Source organism: Atractosteus spatula, chromosome 12 (genome assembly GCF_055471065.1).
Source record: "Atractosteus spatula isolate fAtrSpa1 chromosome 12, fAtrSpa1.hap1, whole genome shotgun sequence".
Classification (NCBI taxonomy): Eukaryota; Metazoa; Chordata; class Actinopteri; order Semionotiformes; family Lepisosteidae; genus Atractosteus; species Atractosteus spatula.
The window spans coordinates 15,686,064-15,706,457 of NC_142717.1; the positions used below are offsets into that span (position 1 = coordinate 15,686,064).

Genomic DNA, 20,394 nt, shown 5'->3' on the forward strand with positions numbered 1-20,394 from the left:
GACTTGGACATCATGGTCAGCTGAACAAATTAACCTTTTCACTTGACCCAATGGTTTAGCAGATACATAACCACTAATGTTTAAGTATATATAACATCTAATCTTATATGTGTTGCTCAGCTTTTGATTTTTAGGTTGTATTTTTGTGTGAGATTGTTGTTATTATTGGTTTATGATGATGGTTCCTTAAAAAAGGAAACAACAAAGGACTGTATATATACATAAAACTATATAGCGAAACAGTTTTAGAAACATTGTAACTACAAATTAACACTAAGCATAGTTTGGGCCAAACTTACATAAGAATATATACAACAGAACTGTGACATGTCACTAGAAAACATATTATGGGTGGCTATCTTTTATTTGTGGTTATACAATGGACAGTATATATATCTGCTCTTACAATGAAGTAGTTATGATGAAGCAGTGTAGAAAAACATAATATAAACAAAATAAAAAAAACAAATTATATGGGGTATTGTTTTTCTTATTTCAACTTACATCGTTCTGAAAAATTGAAAAAAAAACAAAAACATGTAGAAGTCGAGATTTATAAGCAATGCTAGGAACAAGATCATGAATCTTCAACTGTCAATGAATATGTATGATAAATTAACAACATACATTAAAAGTGTTGTAATATGAATTACAATATGAAACAAGTCAACTAAAAAAAGTCATAAACAATTTCTTTTAACAATGGTGATAAAATACTTGGAATTATGCTAGCAGTAATATCAAGATGTTATCTTGTATCTTTCCATAGTACCGTATATAATTTATAGACACACGAAGAAGGGTCCACAGCTGAAACGTTTGTTTTCTTCTCTTTTCGGCATGGACTAAACCTTTACTTGTTACTTTATAATTTATAGATATGTTTTCTTTGTATTTCTTGCTTTGCAGAGTCTATCCCAGATGTCTTCTGCTGTTTAAGTCCCACCTATTTAGAACACGCATTTTCAATCAAAAGTATCTTTTAAAAGCTTACAGGATTAACTTCAGTACTACATTGCACAGTTCTCAACTGAAATGTTTTATTACAACAGCCACCAATCTGATAAAATAACCTTTATTAAATTGACACTTTCAAACACAGGACTTCAGAATAAGAGTTGTTTTGTACATCAATAGTGTGAAGACTGACAACTTCATGACTTAATTGAACTTCTGTACATCCAAACTCACTATGATGTTAACTTTGTTCATGTTATGAAGAAGTTGCACTTGTGGTCATGGAGAATTCGTTAAATCAGGTTTTCAGCCTAGGTGTTACCAATAAGTAGTTACCAAACTGACACTACAATGGAAGTAGATATGTGCCAAAGATAAAATATTGTAGAGTGCTTTAAAAGTATATAAGAACCCAAATATAAATGTCAAATAATTGAGACTTCATAAAATATAAGTATCTTCAGTGAAGAAGACAGTGAAATTGTAAATAAAAAAACACAGTAAAGACATGACCTCATTTTCACATCAGGACATTGGCTGAAATATGAAGTAGATTCCCACTAAGATTGTAACAATAATCTATAAACAGGAAGTCATTTTAGACTATTCTTATATTTGTACAGCCAAGTGCTTTGGAGAGAACAAATTCTACATTTTCATTTGTTCATTCGAAATCTAAAAATGCAGGACCGAAAATTTACATAACCAAAAGTTTCTCATGCATCAAAAAACTTAATTATTTTATTATTTCTTTATTAAGAAAGAGTGAAATGTAAATATCAGTATAGCAGTTATAAAATAAACATTTTAATATCAGCTATTAATATATTTAGAATCCTAAGATTCTAAATACAAAACTTGTTCAAATTTCTACTTGAAAGTATTAATTAGAATCATAAGAATGAAATTAGCCAGCAATCTCAGTTGGTTCTGTGATCAGCTTTGATCCATCCCAGATTGTTTTGAACTGCTCAGGAACAGGAAATTCTCTCTGCAAAAGAGACAAAGTACCATTTATAAAAGGTAACACATAGTCAGCCCATCCTGTATAAAATACTTATCTTAAAAACTTAAAAAATATAAGCACAGAAAATTATCCTTATTTCTTACGTTTCATTATCTGTATCAATAGTGTTGCAAGTCTAGTCATGTGAACCATAAAACAAAATGAGATAAAAGATAAAAAAAAATGTTTTATGTTTTTAATGTTTAAATTCTTAGTTCTTCCTGTAAGGTCAGTGGCCATCTAGAATCCTCAGGGTAGGAGATGTTATATAGACGTTTATTTTTCAGATAATCTGATACAGGTTTGCATTACTCTGGAAAAATTGGTGGCTGGTGGCCCATTGAATCCGTAAAAGTACCACAGCTGTGTGTGGCTGTCACACAAATCGTTACAGTATTAAATGTTTATTAACCCATTCGTGCTTTCTTGTGCTAATTAAACTCTATGTATACTGTACTAGCAACATAATCAAATACAATTTTTACATTTATTGAGACAGGATGTTGTTACCATGTTGACACCACAACTATAAATGACATACTGTGTAGTGTGTCACAGTCACAATACCGTATAACACTAATACTGTCACACTCTGCAGTTTGATAGGATTGGGATTTTTAATTACTCACAATTTACAGAATTATTAATTCTGTAATTAATAATTCTAATAGTAATTAAACAGATAATTTAATTTTAGACATTATGAAAATATATTATACACATACTATAGTGCCCACACAGTATTGTTCTTTATTTAAAAGCAAATGCTTACAGTAAAAACAAAACAGATATGTTTTGATTTGAATGACTTAGTGTTGATACACTAAGTTGTAGCTAATACAAGTCTGCACCATATTTACATTGGTATATTTAAATTATTGATATCACATTTTGGCCAGCAGCCATATCACCCTGCAGCTCTCAAATGACTACTTACTGAAGCTAAGCAGGGTTGAACCAGGTCAGTAGCTGGATGGGAGACCTCCTGGGAAGCTATGGTTCCTGCTGGAAGTGGTGTTAGTGGGTCTGTGTGGGTCCTAATGCCCTGCTATAGTGGCTGGGACACTATACTGTAGTGGGCGCCGTCTCTCGGGTGAGACATTAAACCAAGGTTCTGACTCGAAATGGTCATTAAAGATCCCTGGGCATTTCTTGATAAGAGAATGGAGTTATTTCCAGGCAAATTTCCCCCCTTGACCTTTACCATGGCCTCTAAATTGCCCCCATGTATGACTGGCTTGCACTTGCCCTGCGATGGAGTGGTGCCCCACTCTGCCCTGCGCTCGTTGCTTGCCGGGTAGGCTCAGGATTCCCATGACACCGTTTGGTATAAAACAGTGTGGCAAATGACATGACATATCACATTTTGCCATTTTCCTTATGGTAAACATTTGCAAGATATAAACAGTTATACAATGTAAGTTTAATGATCATTTGGGAAAGAAGTGGTGCTAGTAATGGCAGACTGCAACAATGACGCAAATCAGTACTATACTGTTGTTGATGTACTGTACAGCACTGTTAGGATATCTCTGAATATGACCATGTTATTCTCATGTGTGGCACGTCAGGAATTGTAGTCTTTATTTGGCTCACATGGCCGACATTTTAAAACTATAGTACAGCACTTGGTGTGAATGAAATACTTCCTGTTCCATTTTAAATAGACCATTTTAAAATAAAAAAAGAAGTTAGACTATCATCAATAATCTTTCATCACCAAAAACAATTTGCTCTGTTTGTGCTGGTTTTTGCCGTTGAAAGCAGCATTCATGCAGTTTTTGTTCCCGAGATATAGTACCCTTTTTAGGGGTGTCAGCTTCCCATGAGTTGCATAGAAGAACTGCACTAATCCCTTTTGTTATTGCTCCATTATTGCCAGTTTGTGCCATACAATAGTACAATTACATCTGTCTTAATGTTGTCATATAATAACATATTTTGAGTTTGTGTTTCTGCTTCATATGGTCTTTTGCAGTTATTTTGCATAAATACATTAAACAGCAATTGAATCAGTGTATGAACTGACAATTGCGCATAAACAAAAAGCAATCAGGTAATAAACATTAAATAAAACGTGTGCAAAATCACAAATAGTGTTCTTTTAAACATCAGTAGCTTGAAAGAAACCAAAACTGAAGGAACATTGATATAGAGTTGTTCATTCATACATACAAAAAAATGTGAACTGTTTAATTTACAAAAAACTGGAAAAAAACAGTAGATATGAAATAACACCAAGATTCAGTTTTCATGTTCTAATTTGGTGACGACATAAGTATGGGTTAAACAACCTGTAGCTCATAGGAGCTAACAAAGGTCCATAGGCTTCATTCCAACATTACTCTATATGAAGTGATCATTTAAAGCAGAAAAATACAATACAAATATAAAACCAAATAATGCCTTCTCACTTTAAACATTTAGTGATTTACATTTCCACTCTCCAACATTTCAGTAGTCCAATCAGAGTGACATACAGTATTGGCAGTTTAGTGGTAGAATTCTTTTCAGATTCAATTCCTGGCCAAATAACAAATTGCAATTTTCTTTTAACAAATTGCCCTTGAAGATAAAAAAGACTCTTATAATAAAATAAATATTATATGTAATATGTATTCTACTTTGATCTTTTTATTATTTTTAAATATCACAGTATGTTAAAGATTAATTATAAAGGTAGTCCTGTTAACCCGAAAAACACATTGCTTTCACAACAGACTTGTTGTCACAATTTGCTACAATAGGTCTTAACAGGTTTGTCAATGGTATTGCTGTTTTTATTAATTAAATACTTAACATAATGTGATATATAAAATTATTAAAATGTCATCATAGTATACATAATATACAGCATAGTATAAATAATAATTGTATTATTGGAGAAAGAGACTTTATTATCCAAAACGGTCAATTTTGGAAGTACAAGGTGTGCATTGGCTCGGAATTAAACCCAAGTTCCCCGCATGGCAGGAGAAAATTCTATTAAACCATCAATATGTCACTCTGCCCGGATGTGCTAAATTAAAAACTACAAGCGTTGCCTTTTCCACTTTGCCAGCAGCAATATCACCCTGCAATTCACAACTGACAACCCACTGAAGTTAAGCAGGTATAAGCTTGGTCAGTACCAGGATGAGAGACCTCCTGGGAAAAACTAAGGTTGCTGCTGGAAGAGGTATAAGAGGGGCCAGTAGGGGGGTGCTCACCCTGCGGTCTGTGTGGGTCCTTCGTGACAGGGACACTATACTGTAAAAAGGTGCCGACGAGACAAAAAACCGAGGTCCTGACTCTCTGTGATCATTAAAAATCCCAGTGTATTCTCGAAAAGGGTAGGGGTGTTTCCCTGGCATCCTGGCCAAATTTCCCATTGGCCTTTACCATTCATGGCCTTCTATATGATTTGGCTTCATTAGTTTGTTCTCCTCCCCACAGATAGCTGATGTGTGGTGAGTGTTACTGTGCGCATCATCCAGGTGGGTGTTGCACATTGGTGGTGGTGGAGGGGAGTCCCCTTACCTCTAAAGTGCTTTGAGTGGAGGGTCCAGAAAAGTGCTACAGTGGATATAAAAGGTCTGCAAACCCTTATTGAAATTGCTGGTTTTTGTGATGTAAAGCCAGAAATCAAGATAAATCAGGTCAGACATTATTCCGTTTTTAATGTGACCTTGCAACCAACAAAATTCAAGAGAAAAACAAAAAGATAATAATTAAAAAAGATAAAGATTGAAATTAAAAACCTACAACACCCTGGTTGCATAAGTGTACCCCCCCCCCCCCCCAACTTATACCTTGTGGAAGCACTGTTTGCTTTTATTACAACAGTAAGTCTTTGTGAATAAGTCTCTATCAACTTTGCAATTTTATCCCACTCTTCCTTGCAAAAAAGTTCAAGCTCCTTCAAATTGCTAGGGGATCTCCTGTGTACAGCCCTCTTTAGGTCATTCCACAGGTTTTCAATGGGATTGAGATCTGGGCTCTGACTAGGCCATTCCAGGACTTTGATCTTCCTTTTCTGAAGCCATTCCTTGGTTGACTTGGATGTGTGCTTTGGGTCGTTATTATGTTGGAAGGTGAAATTCCTCTTCATCTTCAGCTTCCTGACAGAGGTCAGCAGGTTTTATGCCAAAATATCTTGATATTTGGAGCTACTCATTATCCCATTTATCTTGACTAGAGCCCCTGTCCCAGCTGAAAAAAAGCAGCCCCAAAGCATGATGGCGCCACCACCATGCTTCATAGTAGGTATGGTGTTCTCCTGGTGATGAGCTGTGTTGTCTTTGCACCAAACATATCTTTTAGAATTAAGGCAATTGAGTTCAAAAGTTCAACCTTTGTCTCATCAGACCATAAGACATTTTCCCACATGGTTTGGGGTGATTTAATGTATTTTTTTAGCAAAATTTAGACAGGTTTGGATGTTCCTTTTTTTGTGAGAAATGGATTCCATCTTGCCACCCTACCCCATAGCCCATACATGTGCAGAATATGGGAGATTGTTGTCACATGCAAGGAGTTACCAGTATCTGCCAGAAATCCCTGCAGCTCCTTTAATGTTGCTGTAGGCCTCTTGGTAGCCTACCTGATAAGTTTTCTCCTTGTCCTGTCATCAACTTTGGTGGGTTGTCCTGATCTTGGCAATGTTCCTGTGGTGCCACATTTTCTCCACTTATTGATGATAGTCTTCACAGTGCTCCATGGTATATCCAATGCCTTTGATATTCTTTATACCTCTCTCTTTTGTCAGCTCCTTGTTGACCACGGCTATCCCAGTAGGATGCAACCACGAAATTTTCAAGGAAATCCTACAGGAACAGCTGATTTTTATTTGGGGTTAATCAGAATCACTTTCATTGATGGCAGGTGTATGCTACTTACCTTTGGACATGATTTTGAATGTGATTGGTTGACTCTGAACACAGCTACAGCCCCCATTATAAACGGGTGTGCACACGTATGCAACCAGGGTGTTGTAGGTTTTTTCATTTCAATTATTTTTCCTAATAATTGTCTATTTGTTTTTCTCTTGAATTTTGTTGGTTGCAAGGTCACATTAAAGATGGAAAAATGTCTGACATTATTTATCTAGATTTCTGGCTACACATCACAAAAACCTGCAATTTCAATAAGGGTGTGTAGACTTTTTATATCCACTGTATATAAACATTAGTGAGGGAATTAACTAAATGTTTTTACTAAACGTTTGTATTATATCTTGTTGGCTATGTATTTCTGTACTTATATTTGACTAACTCTGTCTCAGGATGTCTTGTCTCAAAAGATAATATAGCCACATTGTATATTTACGCATAGCTGACATAGTTCTCAGGGAAATGACAGAGTGACCTCTCCTGCAACAAATGGTCTATTCAGCAGAAGGGGTTGCTTGTCACGCAAGCCAGCAGTAAAGAAAATATATGTACTGGTCACCTTTCTTGAATGACCATATATAGCCACAATGCAAGCAGAGATTCATGTGGGAGTGTATATTGTATAGTTTGTTTCACTGTTTCTATAAAAGAGCACTGTAAGTGTTGTCTTTGGAGTCTTGCGTACAAGAGCAAGACTCCCATATGCATATAAAATAAAGAAGACTTTCAACACAAACTCTCGGCTGATGCCCTTTGTTTGGCACAACACTAGTAATTATAAGATCACTTTATGGCCATATACAATTTCTTGTATTAGGAATTTGTCTTTTCGCATGCTGCAACGTGCTCTCCATGAGACACACAGATGGGGAGAAAAGCTTGTGGTCAGAGCACAGGGTCATCCATTTATAAGGTGCCCCATAATCCTACTCCGTTAGCCCCCAGAGCCTTGCTCAGTAGGATTATGGTTGTTATTATTATTTTATATAGTTTTTTTAAAGTGGCAATGAAACTACAAGCCCTACATTTTGCCATTATAACAATAACAACAGAAAGTGTTCAGTGAAAATATATTTAAAACAAGCATGTAAAAGCTCTTCCCAAATACAGTAACTACAGCAAGTGACTGAGTTAAAGAATTTGATGCAGACAATGTTTATGAATAAGGTGGAATATTGTTGTGTATTTTTTATTTTCAGCTACCATTACCAGCTATATTATTCGCTATATATTATATTTATATAAATAAATTAATATTGTTAATGATGCTCAGAAACAATATTATATATTGGTTATTACATGATTCCATATTAATATTTAAAGAAGTAGTACAACAGATTAAGGAAAGCTACCATTTCACTAACATATAACACACCACAGGTTCCACCTATCGATCTTTCTTGGCCAGCAAAAAGCTTAATTCGGCATAATGCGCAATACAGCAGCATAGCACAAATAGCTTGTTGCAGACAAGAGTTTCAACACACATTCTGAATGGCTGCATTGTTTGTACTACTGTATATCGACCTAGCATCAACTAATTTATTGAGGCAGTCTGGATTGGTGTGGCAGAAATGATAAGCACACTTCTCAGAAGAGTGTGAAGTTGCGGTAGAAGTCTCTAGCCCAGGAAAGAGGAAAGAGGGTCAAGCACAACCCTGAACTGTGGCAAGATAAACTCAACTTGGTGAGAATGTTCCAAAAATAACTGAAGGGAAGTGAGCCAAACAAGAAAGCACCAGAGCTGATCCAAAACTGCTTTGTCCAAATAACAGGGCAAGGCACTTGCAGATGATGGAAGAGTAGCAGATGTTGTTTTTGACTTTCTGCAGTACGAAAATGTTTATCTTTGAGAGTCTACCTACTGAGACTCTGAAGTTTCAACTCAACCAGGCATTTGCAGAAAAGAACTGGAAAAAAAGAAACACTTTATAGAAATTCTGCTGGAGTGCAGGAAAAAAAGAGGAGGAAAGAGTAAGACAGGTTACGAATCTGAAAGAAGAAATCAGCTGTCAGACACTGACACAGTAACTGTTAGTCATGCTCAAAGAGATATAAGATTTTCAGAATACCTAACAGGCAAAGAGCAAGCATAAGCAAAGAGAACATGTTGCTAATAAGGTGTGCAAGAGAAAGGTGTGGAACAGGAAAAACTGGTACAGAGAACCAAGACTGAGTCTTGCAAAAGGTCAAGACAGAAGTGCAGAAGCTGAGTGCACATCTAGCATTGGTCAGGCAGAATCTGAGAAGGACAAAGTTTAGATCAAGAAAGAGCCGCTTGTGTTCCAGTAGCCCCCAGAAGAGAGGTGACTCAAGATTCCTAAGATTTTATAGCTGCTTGCATCTCAAGAACGTAATAAACATTTTAATTAACTGAAGTTCATTCAACACGTCTAGCATGTTTGTAGTTAGCAGTTAACTGAATTTTTTAAAGAACCCAGCCATTAGCTTGCAAACCAAGAGTCCTTGGAGGTGAGGGAGGCAAGGCAGCCTGGTACCCAAGAGTGCCCTGAGTGACGGAGAGTCGCCAGTGCCAAAAGCAAACAATGACGCACCCTGGACTACATCTCCAGAAGAAGACATGTAGGCTGTCAGAAGGTTTCAGGCAATTACCTCAAAACCCCCCAAAACCTGAAGGTGATGGGAATCATGCGCTTGGACTACAATTTACTGCTGTAGTCCCTAGATAAGCAGAGAGAAAGGAAGTGGTGTGGTGTCTGCCTCAAGAGCAGCTATTGTACTGTGGTGGGTCACTGACTTTCTCTGAAGGAAGAGGAAGACGTTTCCCATTCATTGCTTACAGCTGTCCCAAATGCTATAGCCAAGGAGGAGGACATAACCTTAGCAATGATGTGTTCCCTGTAGCCTGTCTGAATGAGAGGATATCACTCATTTGTTACTTTCTCTATTTTAGCATCATCTGCAAATTTAACCAGTTGGCTAACTATATCAGAACCTGTTGAGATTTATATTGATCAAGAAGAGCAAAACATCCAAAATGCAGCCCTGAAGTAGAGCTGGAGGTTGTCCCCTTTTGATAACCAACCATTTTTTATCAATGTGTATACATTATCTTGGATTCTGAATGGCTTTTAATTTGAGAATCATACACTTAATATATACTTCATAATAAGTTTTATGGAAGTCTAAATATAAGATGTCTTAATCTTACTTTTTCCTGTAGTTTGTATTCTGCATTTAATTAAATAGTTATTTTAATTTGGATCTCTATGCAGGTCATTTGTGTTTAGTTAACTGCAGATTGGAAGCATTACCTCTATGGCACTGCCTGTACTTTAACACTATAAACAGGAAGTCCTTAAAGGTTTGTTATTGGTGAGCCATCCTCTTTGTTTATACCAGCAAAAGTATTGTCTGTAATTAAGAATGCATTTACTATTTCATCTTATAATATTATATAGTTAGATTTAATAGTAAATTTCAAAACTTATCCTTTTGGTGTTTTTTGGTATATGCTGTAAACTTAAACAGTTTTGCCAGCCTAGTCTGACATTTATTGTAATTGTGTAGATAACATCTTTTGCTATACATAACCAAACTAATCTTTACTAGCAGAGTATACAAAATGTAATCTGCATATAAATATTAGATAATAATCAAACTTTATTTAGTATCTTTTTAGGGTCACTCCTAATTGTATAGTTCCATGGTGTTTGCTCAGTAGAACACCAGAGCGACACTGGAGCTTGGAATCCTGACTCCTATGTAATTTTTGAATGGTGTTTATCAGACTGTCAAATTGTATTAGAAAAACACATGCAAGTCAGCATAGTTTGTTTAAAGGATTTTAGCAAGTTAAATGAGGCCATTGTCTTCTAAATCCATGTTGTATTTAGAAATCATGCCATTGTTTCACAATTAGCTACTCTAATGTACTGTAGCTTTAAGTATTGTGGCACATCCAGGGGCTTAATGGCAGAAGGAGTAATCTATCAATAGGTGGGTCTTGGAAAACAGACATACAAATGCAGTAGCAAGGCAACATTAGTGATCTTTCAAATCACAGTGATTTGGAGTTAAACTCCAAATAAAACAAAAGCCTTTCTCTCTCTGATCTATACAGTTTCTTCTAGATCTGATGCAATGAATTTCAGAGACTCTGCTCTTGTTCATAGATGGCAAAAGTTGACAGCCACTGGAAGTTTCTACATCTTGGTTTTGAATGGTCACCCAACCAGCTGTCTTCCTTCAGTCGGTCAGATGAGGAAAAACAGTAGGTCATTCCCACATAGCTTTCTAGGAAATGTTGTTTTGATATGAACAACAGCCTGGTTACTCTGTTACATATTCTCCTCGTCATTGGAAAAACCATTCAACAGCTCACCTTTTCTACCACTTTTTCACCCTATGATATTACTTAGAATTTGAGTACTACCCACAAATTGGAAAATGGCAGGTGGAACAATGATTTATAAAAGGTGGACTTAATTAAACCAGACATTATATACAGTGCAGTCCATAAGTATTTGGACAGTGACACAATTTTTGTTGTTTTGGTTCTGTACTCCAGCACATTGGATTTGAAATGAAACAATGGCTATGAGGTTAAAGTGCAGAATGTCAGCTTTAATTGGAGGGTATTTACGTCTATATTGGGTGAACCATATAGGAATCACAGCCCTTTTTATACATAGTCACCCCATTTTAGGGGACCAAAAGTAATTAGACACATTAACATAATCTTAAATAAAATTGTCATGTACTTGGTTGCAAATCTTTGCAATCGATGACTGCCTGAAATCTGCGACTCATAGACATCAACAGACGCTGGTTATCTTCCCTGGTGATGCACATGCAGGCCTGTAATGCAGCCATTTTCAGTTCCTGCTTGTTTCTGGGGCTTTTTGCCTTCAGTCGTCTTCAGTAACTGAAATGTATGCTCAATGGGATTCAGGTCGGGTGACAGTCAAGAACATTCCACTTTTTGGCCCTGAAAAACTCCATAGCTGTTTTAGCAGTATATATGGAGTCACTGTCCTGCTGCAAGGTGAAGCACTGTCCAATGAGCTTTGAGGCATTTGGTTGGATCTGAGCAGATAAGATGTTTCTGTACACTTCAGAATTCATCCTGCTGCTGTTATCAAAAGTAACATCATCAATAAACTGGCATTGGCAGCCATACACACCCAAGCCATGACACTATCTCCACCATTTTTCACAGTTGAGCAGTTCCTTTTTTTCTCCACACATTCATCTTTCCATCACTCTTTTGCAGGTTAATCTTCGTCTATAAGACTCCATGTCAATAAGACTGTCCCAGAACTCTACAGGCTTTTTAATGTACTTTTTAGCAAACTGTAACCTGGCCTTTCTGTTCTTGAGACTTACCAGTAGTTTGCATCTTGTGGGGTTATGCTGGTGTATTCTTCTCTTTATGACAGTCTTTGGCACACTTACTGTATTCCTACATCCTGGAGAGTGTTATTGATCTGTTCAACAGTCAAAAAGGGGTTTTTCTTCACGATTGAAAGTATTCTTCGGTCATCCACTACTGTGGTCTTCCGTGGTCTACCAGGTTTTTTGCTATTACTAAGCTCACCAGTGCATTCTTGCTTCTTAACAATGTACCAAACAGTTGAGTTTGACACACCTAATATTTTGGCTATGTCTCTGATTGATTTATTCTGATTTTCAGCCTGATGATGGCCTGCTTTACTGGCATTGACACTTCTTTGGTCCTCATGTTGAGAGACAACAGCAACAGACTCCAGATGCAAATGCCACATCTAGAATCAACTCTAGACCTTTTGTTAGCTCTCTTGTGCATGAACTAATGATGCCATGACACACAGCTGGCCAAGAAACAACTGAGCAGACAATTTTCCAATTACTTTTGGTCCCCTAAAATGGGGGGGCTATGTATAAAAAGGGCTGTGCTTCCTATATGGATCACCGAATATAGATGTTAATACCCTCGAATTAAAGCTGACATTCTGCACTTTAACTTCACAGTCATTGTTTCATTTCAAATCCAATGTGCTGGAGTACAAAGCCAAAACAACAAAAATTGTGTCACTGTCCAAATATTTACGGACTGAAGTGTATGTAAGAGAACAGTACAGAAAAGACTGTGAAAGACTATAGACCTATAGTCTTCTGTTTACTGGTCAGTTGAAGGAATATAACTGATAGGGTAACACGTAAAAAGAGGTACAGTAGCTGTTAACCCCTGCCTGGGATATATCTGCATATATCTGGGATATGCTGCATCAGAGGTAGAAAGGGAACAAATTAGGCTTATGTTTTGTTTGGAGTTTATTTGCATTGCACAGAACACTTTTTACCTTATAGTTCCATTTACCATTTCATTAAGCTTGTTCTCTCAAGACCCAGTATATGCATATTGTGGAGGATGTGGCATACTGTAGGCTGAAGGTAAGACAGTGAGGTTTTGAAGCAGGTTCATTGCTTTCCAGAGAGCAAAAAAATGAAGGGATACAAATACAGATCAAGCCATTCAGATTGCATGCTGGATAATGCAGCACATTACACCACACACATCACAATTTAGTGCAGCATGCTGCCTTTTAAAAAAATATTCTGTTGTGGGACTGCATTACTTTGTAAAACCACCAGGCGGAGCAGTGAATGCTCTACGTGGTGGGTGGAAACATTTGGACAGCCTTGTCACCAGAAAACGCCTGGTTTCGAATCCTGGTCAATGTTGAGCCCCTTGAAGCAATCTTTTTTCCAATTATATAATTTAAGTTGTATACTGTTTAGACTTTTATTAATTTTAAACTGTATACTACAGTATTTTCAAATATTGAATTAATTAAAAAACGAGTAACATTACTCAGTTCGATGTATGAAAAAAAATACAATACTATTACAATAATATTACTGTGGCTTGTTGTGAACTGATGTGCTTCTTTCAGGCTTACGTATGCATTGAGATAATCTTTATTGTACCTTAATATAAATTTCAGCAATGAATAATCAGGATAATTTACCTTTAAATGTAAAAAATATATTTCACACATACTGTACTGTACTGGCTTTAAAGCCATACAGTCTGATATGTAATATATACCTAATGTACATACAGTAGATGGTAGTGGTAGCTAAATATAAAAAATACAAAGTATACACAGTATTCTACCATCATAAACATTTTATGCATCAAAGTCTTGAACACAGTAACTTGCTGCAGTTATTTTGAAAAAGTTTGGATGTGTACCATATAAAGTTTATATACTTCATAAAAAGCTATAATGCTTTATCCTTTTTTAAGAATATTTAATAAGAACACTTGCCATTATTGTTAGTCAAGCCTTGATACAATTCATAATAGAGTCTAACAGTTTTTAAATCCTCAGGCATTTTCTTGATGGCCAAGGCCTTGCAGTGGATTCTGCAGTGCGTCCACTTCATATCTGGAGCAACCTCTCAAATTCGTGCAACTACACCGCTGCGTCGGCTTGTAATCTTGTAAACTTGTGTGAAAAATCACAAGGCTTACTTATCAAACTAATGTGAACAGTTTCCAAATGACGTTTCAATTTATAGGGGAGCATGCTCTCAGCAGTCACACTTTAAGGCAGACAACACACTGAGGACATTCTTCAGTGTCCACAATTATGCATGTGAAACCGAAATTCAAGAAACTGTCATCATACTTTCTGTATTAATCGTTATTAATTTGTTTAGATATGCAGTTCCATATTATATTCCCTATTATCAAATTCTAAAAAGTATGCACTTTTTTACTGCGATAATGAGCACAAAAAAATGCAGAAAAGGTTAAAACATTATAACTTTTTATGAAGTATATAAACTTAATATAGTCAGAAGGAGCACATAATAACTTTTCCAAAATAACCACGGTATGTAACTGAAAGACTGATATATGCACACCACTATAAATACTACATCACTATTTCCAGCACCACAGCAAATTGAGCTGTTGTACTCTCTGGATACTTAACCACTGTGTACTGGGTGCTGTCATTGATACTATTAAAAGCTCTGAGTGCACTGTCTAAAACCATAAAAGATGTTATTCTCAGTACTTCAATAATATACTAAAACATACACCAATATCTAAAGGAATCTTTAGGAACATTCTACCTTTAGATAGAATAATCTAGATTTTCCTTGAAATGACCTTTCATTAAACTTTAAACACATACAAATACAAATAAAGAGGGTTATTGTGAGATGCATTTAAACTTACATAATCACCATCCAATGGCACCAAAATGTTCATTTCTGAAGACTTGGCACTCACAATCTCACAGTTCAAAGATTCTTCACTGAGGTACACGTGGCAGCCTTCTGTTTTGTTAATAGAAATTAATGGCACCTTCCCCATTACCTGTAGGATATAATGAATGAAAAAAACATAATAAATCTTTAAGGAAAACTTGGTATAGCACGTTGCTTTAATTCTCAAGTAGTATTTATATTGCTACTACACTTGAACTGCAAAATCCCAAGTTTGCACCTGGAGTTCGCTAAACATCACTGGAACTTTGATTGGAGCCAGGTTCTATGGTCACATTAGACAAAAATAGAGCTTTATGGCAACAAACACCAGAGTTGGGTTTGGTGTAAAAAGAGTCAAGGTCATGAGGTTTATCTCATATTTTCAGTGTAAGATCAAGCTTATAAACAACAAAGACTTTTTTTTGCTCATCTTGATCAAGGGTGCCAATAATTCTGGAGGGCACTGTATATGTTCTAAACACTGCATTTCCAAGCCTGGTTTGTACCACTGGCTAATTGTGACCAGGATTCCCCAAGCAGCAGCACACAAGTAGGTTAAACTTATATAGGGATGAAAGGGTTTACAAACAACATAACCAAAACAGCAGAATAAACATTTGCCTTCATCTTGCATTTCTGCCATATTGTATATACAAAATGAACTATTTACACTATGTCAGCAGGTATGGAGGATCATGCAAAAAATATACAATTCTCTGATAAGAAACACAACAAACAGCAAAAACGTCTACACATAAATATCACTGCATATTTTCTCATAAACTAGAATCAGGTCCCTGTAGGGAAATAAATTGAATCCATGTTTCCCAGTATTTGCTAAACCTCTCTGCCTGCAATCTGAGAGAAAAAGTTATTTTTTTCCATTATGTAGATCTCATTAACAACATTAACCCATTGTTCATGTGTTGGAGGTACTTTTATAAACCATTTTTGTGTAATTACTTTTTTACTAGCTGTCAGAAGAATACTTAATATATATCTATCCTTTACTTCAATATCATCAAAGTCGAAATTGCCCAAGTAAATAACAGAAAAGTCAAATGGTATATTCAAATTTACTAAATTATATGGAAGAGTTATATGTATAGATTTCCAGTATTGGTGTATTTTTGGGTATGACCAAAATATGTGTGAATGAGTCGCATCTTGCTCTCCACATAATCTCCAACAATCTTCCTTTTTTTTTTGTCTTAAATTTAAGGGCTGATAAAAAACCAGGTCAAATTCTTCAAACAAAACTCTCTCCAAGTCTGTGAACTTGTAGAGCCCTGTTGAAATCTACACATACAGTATAATTCCACTGATCCATAGAAATTGTTGTGTTGGTTTCTTTTTCCCATTTTATTTTAATATATTCCGTTGAGTCTTTTTCATATATTCAATACTACTGTACAGCTTTGATATGATTTTTTTCAAATTACCTTGCAGATATACAGCTACAGAGTTATCAAGCAATTTATTACTTTCCTTTTTACGTGGCTGTTTTCTCCAGCTATTTACAGTATATGTCTAATTTGAATATATCTATGAAAATCTTCTTTTTCTAGATTATATTGTTGTGAAAGATCTTTAAAGTTTTTCAGATAGTCTTGTTTCATCAAAGTACATATTGCTGTAATCCCTTTTGTAGCCCAAATCTTAAACCTTGAGTGTCAGATTGTGTCAGATTTGTGTGATTCCCCAGAGAGGAAATCTCAGTCAGAAACTATCCATCTTAATAGTTTTACCTCTCTCTCCAAGTCACAGGTTTTTATTATCTTAAACCAAATTTTAATTGTTAAAGTTATCCAAGGTTTAGCCGTTTTATATATAATTTTTGCCAAAGATCTATCTCCCAGGACTGTCTGTGTTGGGAATTCACCTATAATCAAACACTTCATTTCTCTCCTTTTTGCAGTATAATATCCATTGCACCAACATAGTAGTGTTCTAAACTGAGCTGCTTGGAAGTATGACTTTAAACATGGCAGGGCTAATCCACCCTTCTCCCTGGACCATAGTAGTGTTTTAAACCTAATTCTTGGTTTCTTTCCATTCCATATGAATCTTGAAATCATTTATTCCCCTTCATTAAACAGTTCTGATGAAATTTCCACTGGAAGAGACTGAAAAAGATATAGTAATCGAGGCAGAATATTCATTTTAATGACTTCTACTCTTGATCCCAATGAAAGAGGTAGCAGACTCCAGCCAGCCAGATCATCTTTTATTTTACATATTAGAGGACTGAAATTTGAATTCAATAATTTTGATCAATCCTTTGGCAAATATACACCCAAATACATAATAGAGAGTGATAACGAATTTAACTTAAATTTTTCTTTTATTTGATCTATGGAGTTTTAATTATAACATAGAACATCTGTTTTTTCTACATTTAATTTTTACCCTGATAACAACCAAAAGATCCATCACTCTGACAAATGATTCATAGGGGTCATCCAAATATAGCAGGACATCATCTGCATACAATGCAATCTTATGTTTTTGTCCTTTAATTTCTATACCTTTAATTTTTGGGTCTTGTCTAATCCACTCTGCTAAGGGTTCTATATATGGAGAAAAAAGAGGTGTCAGGGGACATCCCTGTCCTCTTTTCAAACAAAATCTCTTAGACAGATGTCCATTGATTTTGATTTGTGCTATAGGATTTAAATCAATTGTTTTTATTATGTTGATAATATCGTCAGTAAATCCAAATCTCTCCAATGTCCGATATAAAAACTCCCAATTAACCCGATCAAAGGCTTTTTCTGCATCTAGGCTGACGAAAATTGCTTCCCTCCTTTGATCATTAATATGCCTCATAATATGAAGGGTACGTCTAATATTGTCTTGTGTTTGTCTGTTCTGAATGAAACCAGTTTGATCTGAGTTTATAATCTGAGGTCATATTTTCTCTAATCTTTTTTTTATTAAGTACAGAAATTGGGCGAAAAGATCCACATCTAGTTTGATCTTTTCCTTCTTTTGGGATAACAGAAATTATAGCTTCATTCCAAGAAGGTGGTAAATCCCCTCCTCTTATCCAGTTGCAAGTGGACAGGAGCAGGGACCCAACTGTTTTTTGAATGTCTTTTAAAATTCACTTGGAAAGGCATCTGTCCCTAGTGTTTTATTAGATTTAAGATCTGAAATAATATTATTCTTTCCACCTTGTTTATTACTCTAGTTAATGCTTTATTTTGTTCGTCATTTAAATTGGGAAGGTTAAGTGACTCTAATAAAAGTACTATATCTTGTTCATTTTGAGTTTCAGAATTGGAATATAAGTTTTTATAGTATTCTGTAAAGATTGATTGTATTTCTTTTAATTGGATTGTATTTGGTTGGTTACTGGATTAACTATTTTGGAGATTATTTAGATTGTTGTTTATGTAACCTTCTTGCTAATATTTTTATTGATTTAGCTCCTGATTCATACTAATTTTGTTTTAGACATTTTAGTTTTGTTTCTTCCTCTATAATTTGTAATTTATTTATTTCTTCCCTAATTTTCAGTTATTGTTTACGTATTGTACAAGTGGATGTTTTTTATGTTTTTGTTCTAGAATTTTTAATTCAGATTGTAATTCTTTTAATTTGGCTTGTCTTATTTTCTTTTTATATGAACAAATGGAAATAAGTTTCCCCCTAAGTACAGCTTTAACTGTATCCCATAATATTGCTGGGGAAACCTCTCCCATATCATTATCTGCAAAAACTGTTCAATCTCATGCGTAATTTGCTCTTTAACATCATTATCATTCAATACACTATAGTTAATCTTCCTAGCAGTATTCTTTTTTTTTACCAGATTTAAGTCTAAAGTTAGATAAACTGGTGCATCCAAGGTTCCAATTTCACAGTCCTTTACTCTTGATATGTCTAATTTATACATAAGAAAGTATGAATTGATGAATCTACCATCGTTGTCTTTGATCTCTGATAAATACTGAAAGTTAACAGTTGACGGAATGAGTATAGCTACTCCTCTTTTATGTCCTGCTTTATGAGATGATTAGAACACTATCAAAATCCATCCTTTTCAATTTAGCATGTTCTGCATCAGATAGATGAGTCTCCTGGAGAAACTTAGCTAAGCCTGGCTATCATGATCAATGGTCATCCATTGGCGCCTATCTGTCTAGGGAGTGCCAGATGGACATCTGGACTGCATTCCTAAGTGTCAGGAGTAAGTGACTCATATCTCACCTTGATCAACCAATCAGGGACTGGTAGGGCCGAGTAACCCATGTGGGTCTCTGATGCCCATGAAACTTTCAGCCAATGAACGAGCTGAAGTTCCTCCAGGTAAAAACAGGCAACACAGAGGGCCTGAGAAGGAGAACTCCAGGGGAAGAACAATTCCAGGGCAGGACGGCCCGCAGGCCAGAACAGTTGGGAAGCGCAGGACATTCTCGCAGCGCGCCTCCTGACCATCCTGAGACTCAGCCTGGACCACCACGTAACGGCCAGTGTGTCCGAGTGCCACAACTTTCCTTTGTTCTAAGAGTCGAGAGCGGAGGTTGCCATGAGTAACCAAAGGATCCACCCGAGGTTAGCATCAGCAGCAAGCCTCGTGAACAGGTCGGAACTTTGGACAGCTGAATCACTATTCAGAACTAGCGCTTCATCAGGAATGAACCGGTCTTCTTCCTGACCTGCTGGGACCCACAGTCAGTTTTCTCCTGTGCACAAACTTCGCTAGTTAAAGCCAAAACTAACTAGCCAGTCTTCAGTGAGCATCAGCACAGCACAGCCTGGCACGGAACCAGAGAGCGCGGATTGGACAGCAACAAGCCTGCAACTGCTTCTTTGTGCCCGCAGGAGATCTGAATCCTGAGAGATTGGATGAGTATTCAACTTCACTGCATTACAGCTCGAGAATTCAATTGTTATCCCAACCAGTTGATATCAATTTAATTCCTAAGAGTTATGTACTTGTTTTGAGTATCTAATGTAGAACCAAGTTCAATTACGAAACGGTCTAAATGAATGATATACCGAACGTATGTCCTCTTGATATGTGTAACTCTTCGTAACTGAATGAATATATATCTTTGTATTCTGATGACCCTCACGATAAGATCTGTTAGGTTTACATGCATATTCTATGTATTAATAAATGTATCCTCGTGTATTAGTACCTGTGTGTGTGTGTTGTTTGAGTTATACTGCATGGTTGGATTCTAAGGCCATTAAAAGAATCATTTTGTGATATACGGCTACAATTAATAATTGTCCCAGTAAATGCCCAAACCCCTACAGAACTGGTGCCTCGTGAGAGCACACTACAGTGTTCTACTTCTTTTTATCGGATTATGCAGA

General features: G+C 36.1%; 1 protein-coding gene across 1 annotated transcript in view; it reads right to left on the reverse strand.

Annotated features, from left to right (window-relative positions):
- Positions 1-1,060: 1,060 nt before the first annotated feature.
- Positions 1,061-20,394, reverse strand: part of cap2 (cyclase associated actin cytoskeleton regulatory protein 2) — a 101,913-nt gene continuing 82,579 nt past the window's right edge. Inside the window, exons 12-13 of the mRNA XM_088929402.1 lie at positions 15,032-15,172; positions 1,061-1,948 (exon numbers count right to left, since the gene is read on the reverse strand). Of these exons, the coding sequence (XP_088785528.1) occupies positions 1,865-1,948; positions 15,032-15,172 (225 nt within the window). The 3' untranslated portion in view covers positions 1,061-1,864. The remainder of the gene's footprint in view (positions 1,949-15,031; positions 15,173-20,394) is intronic.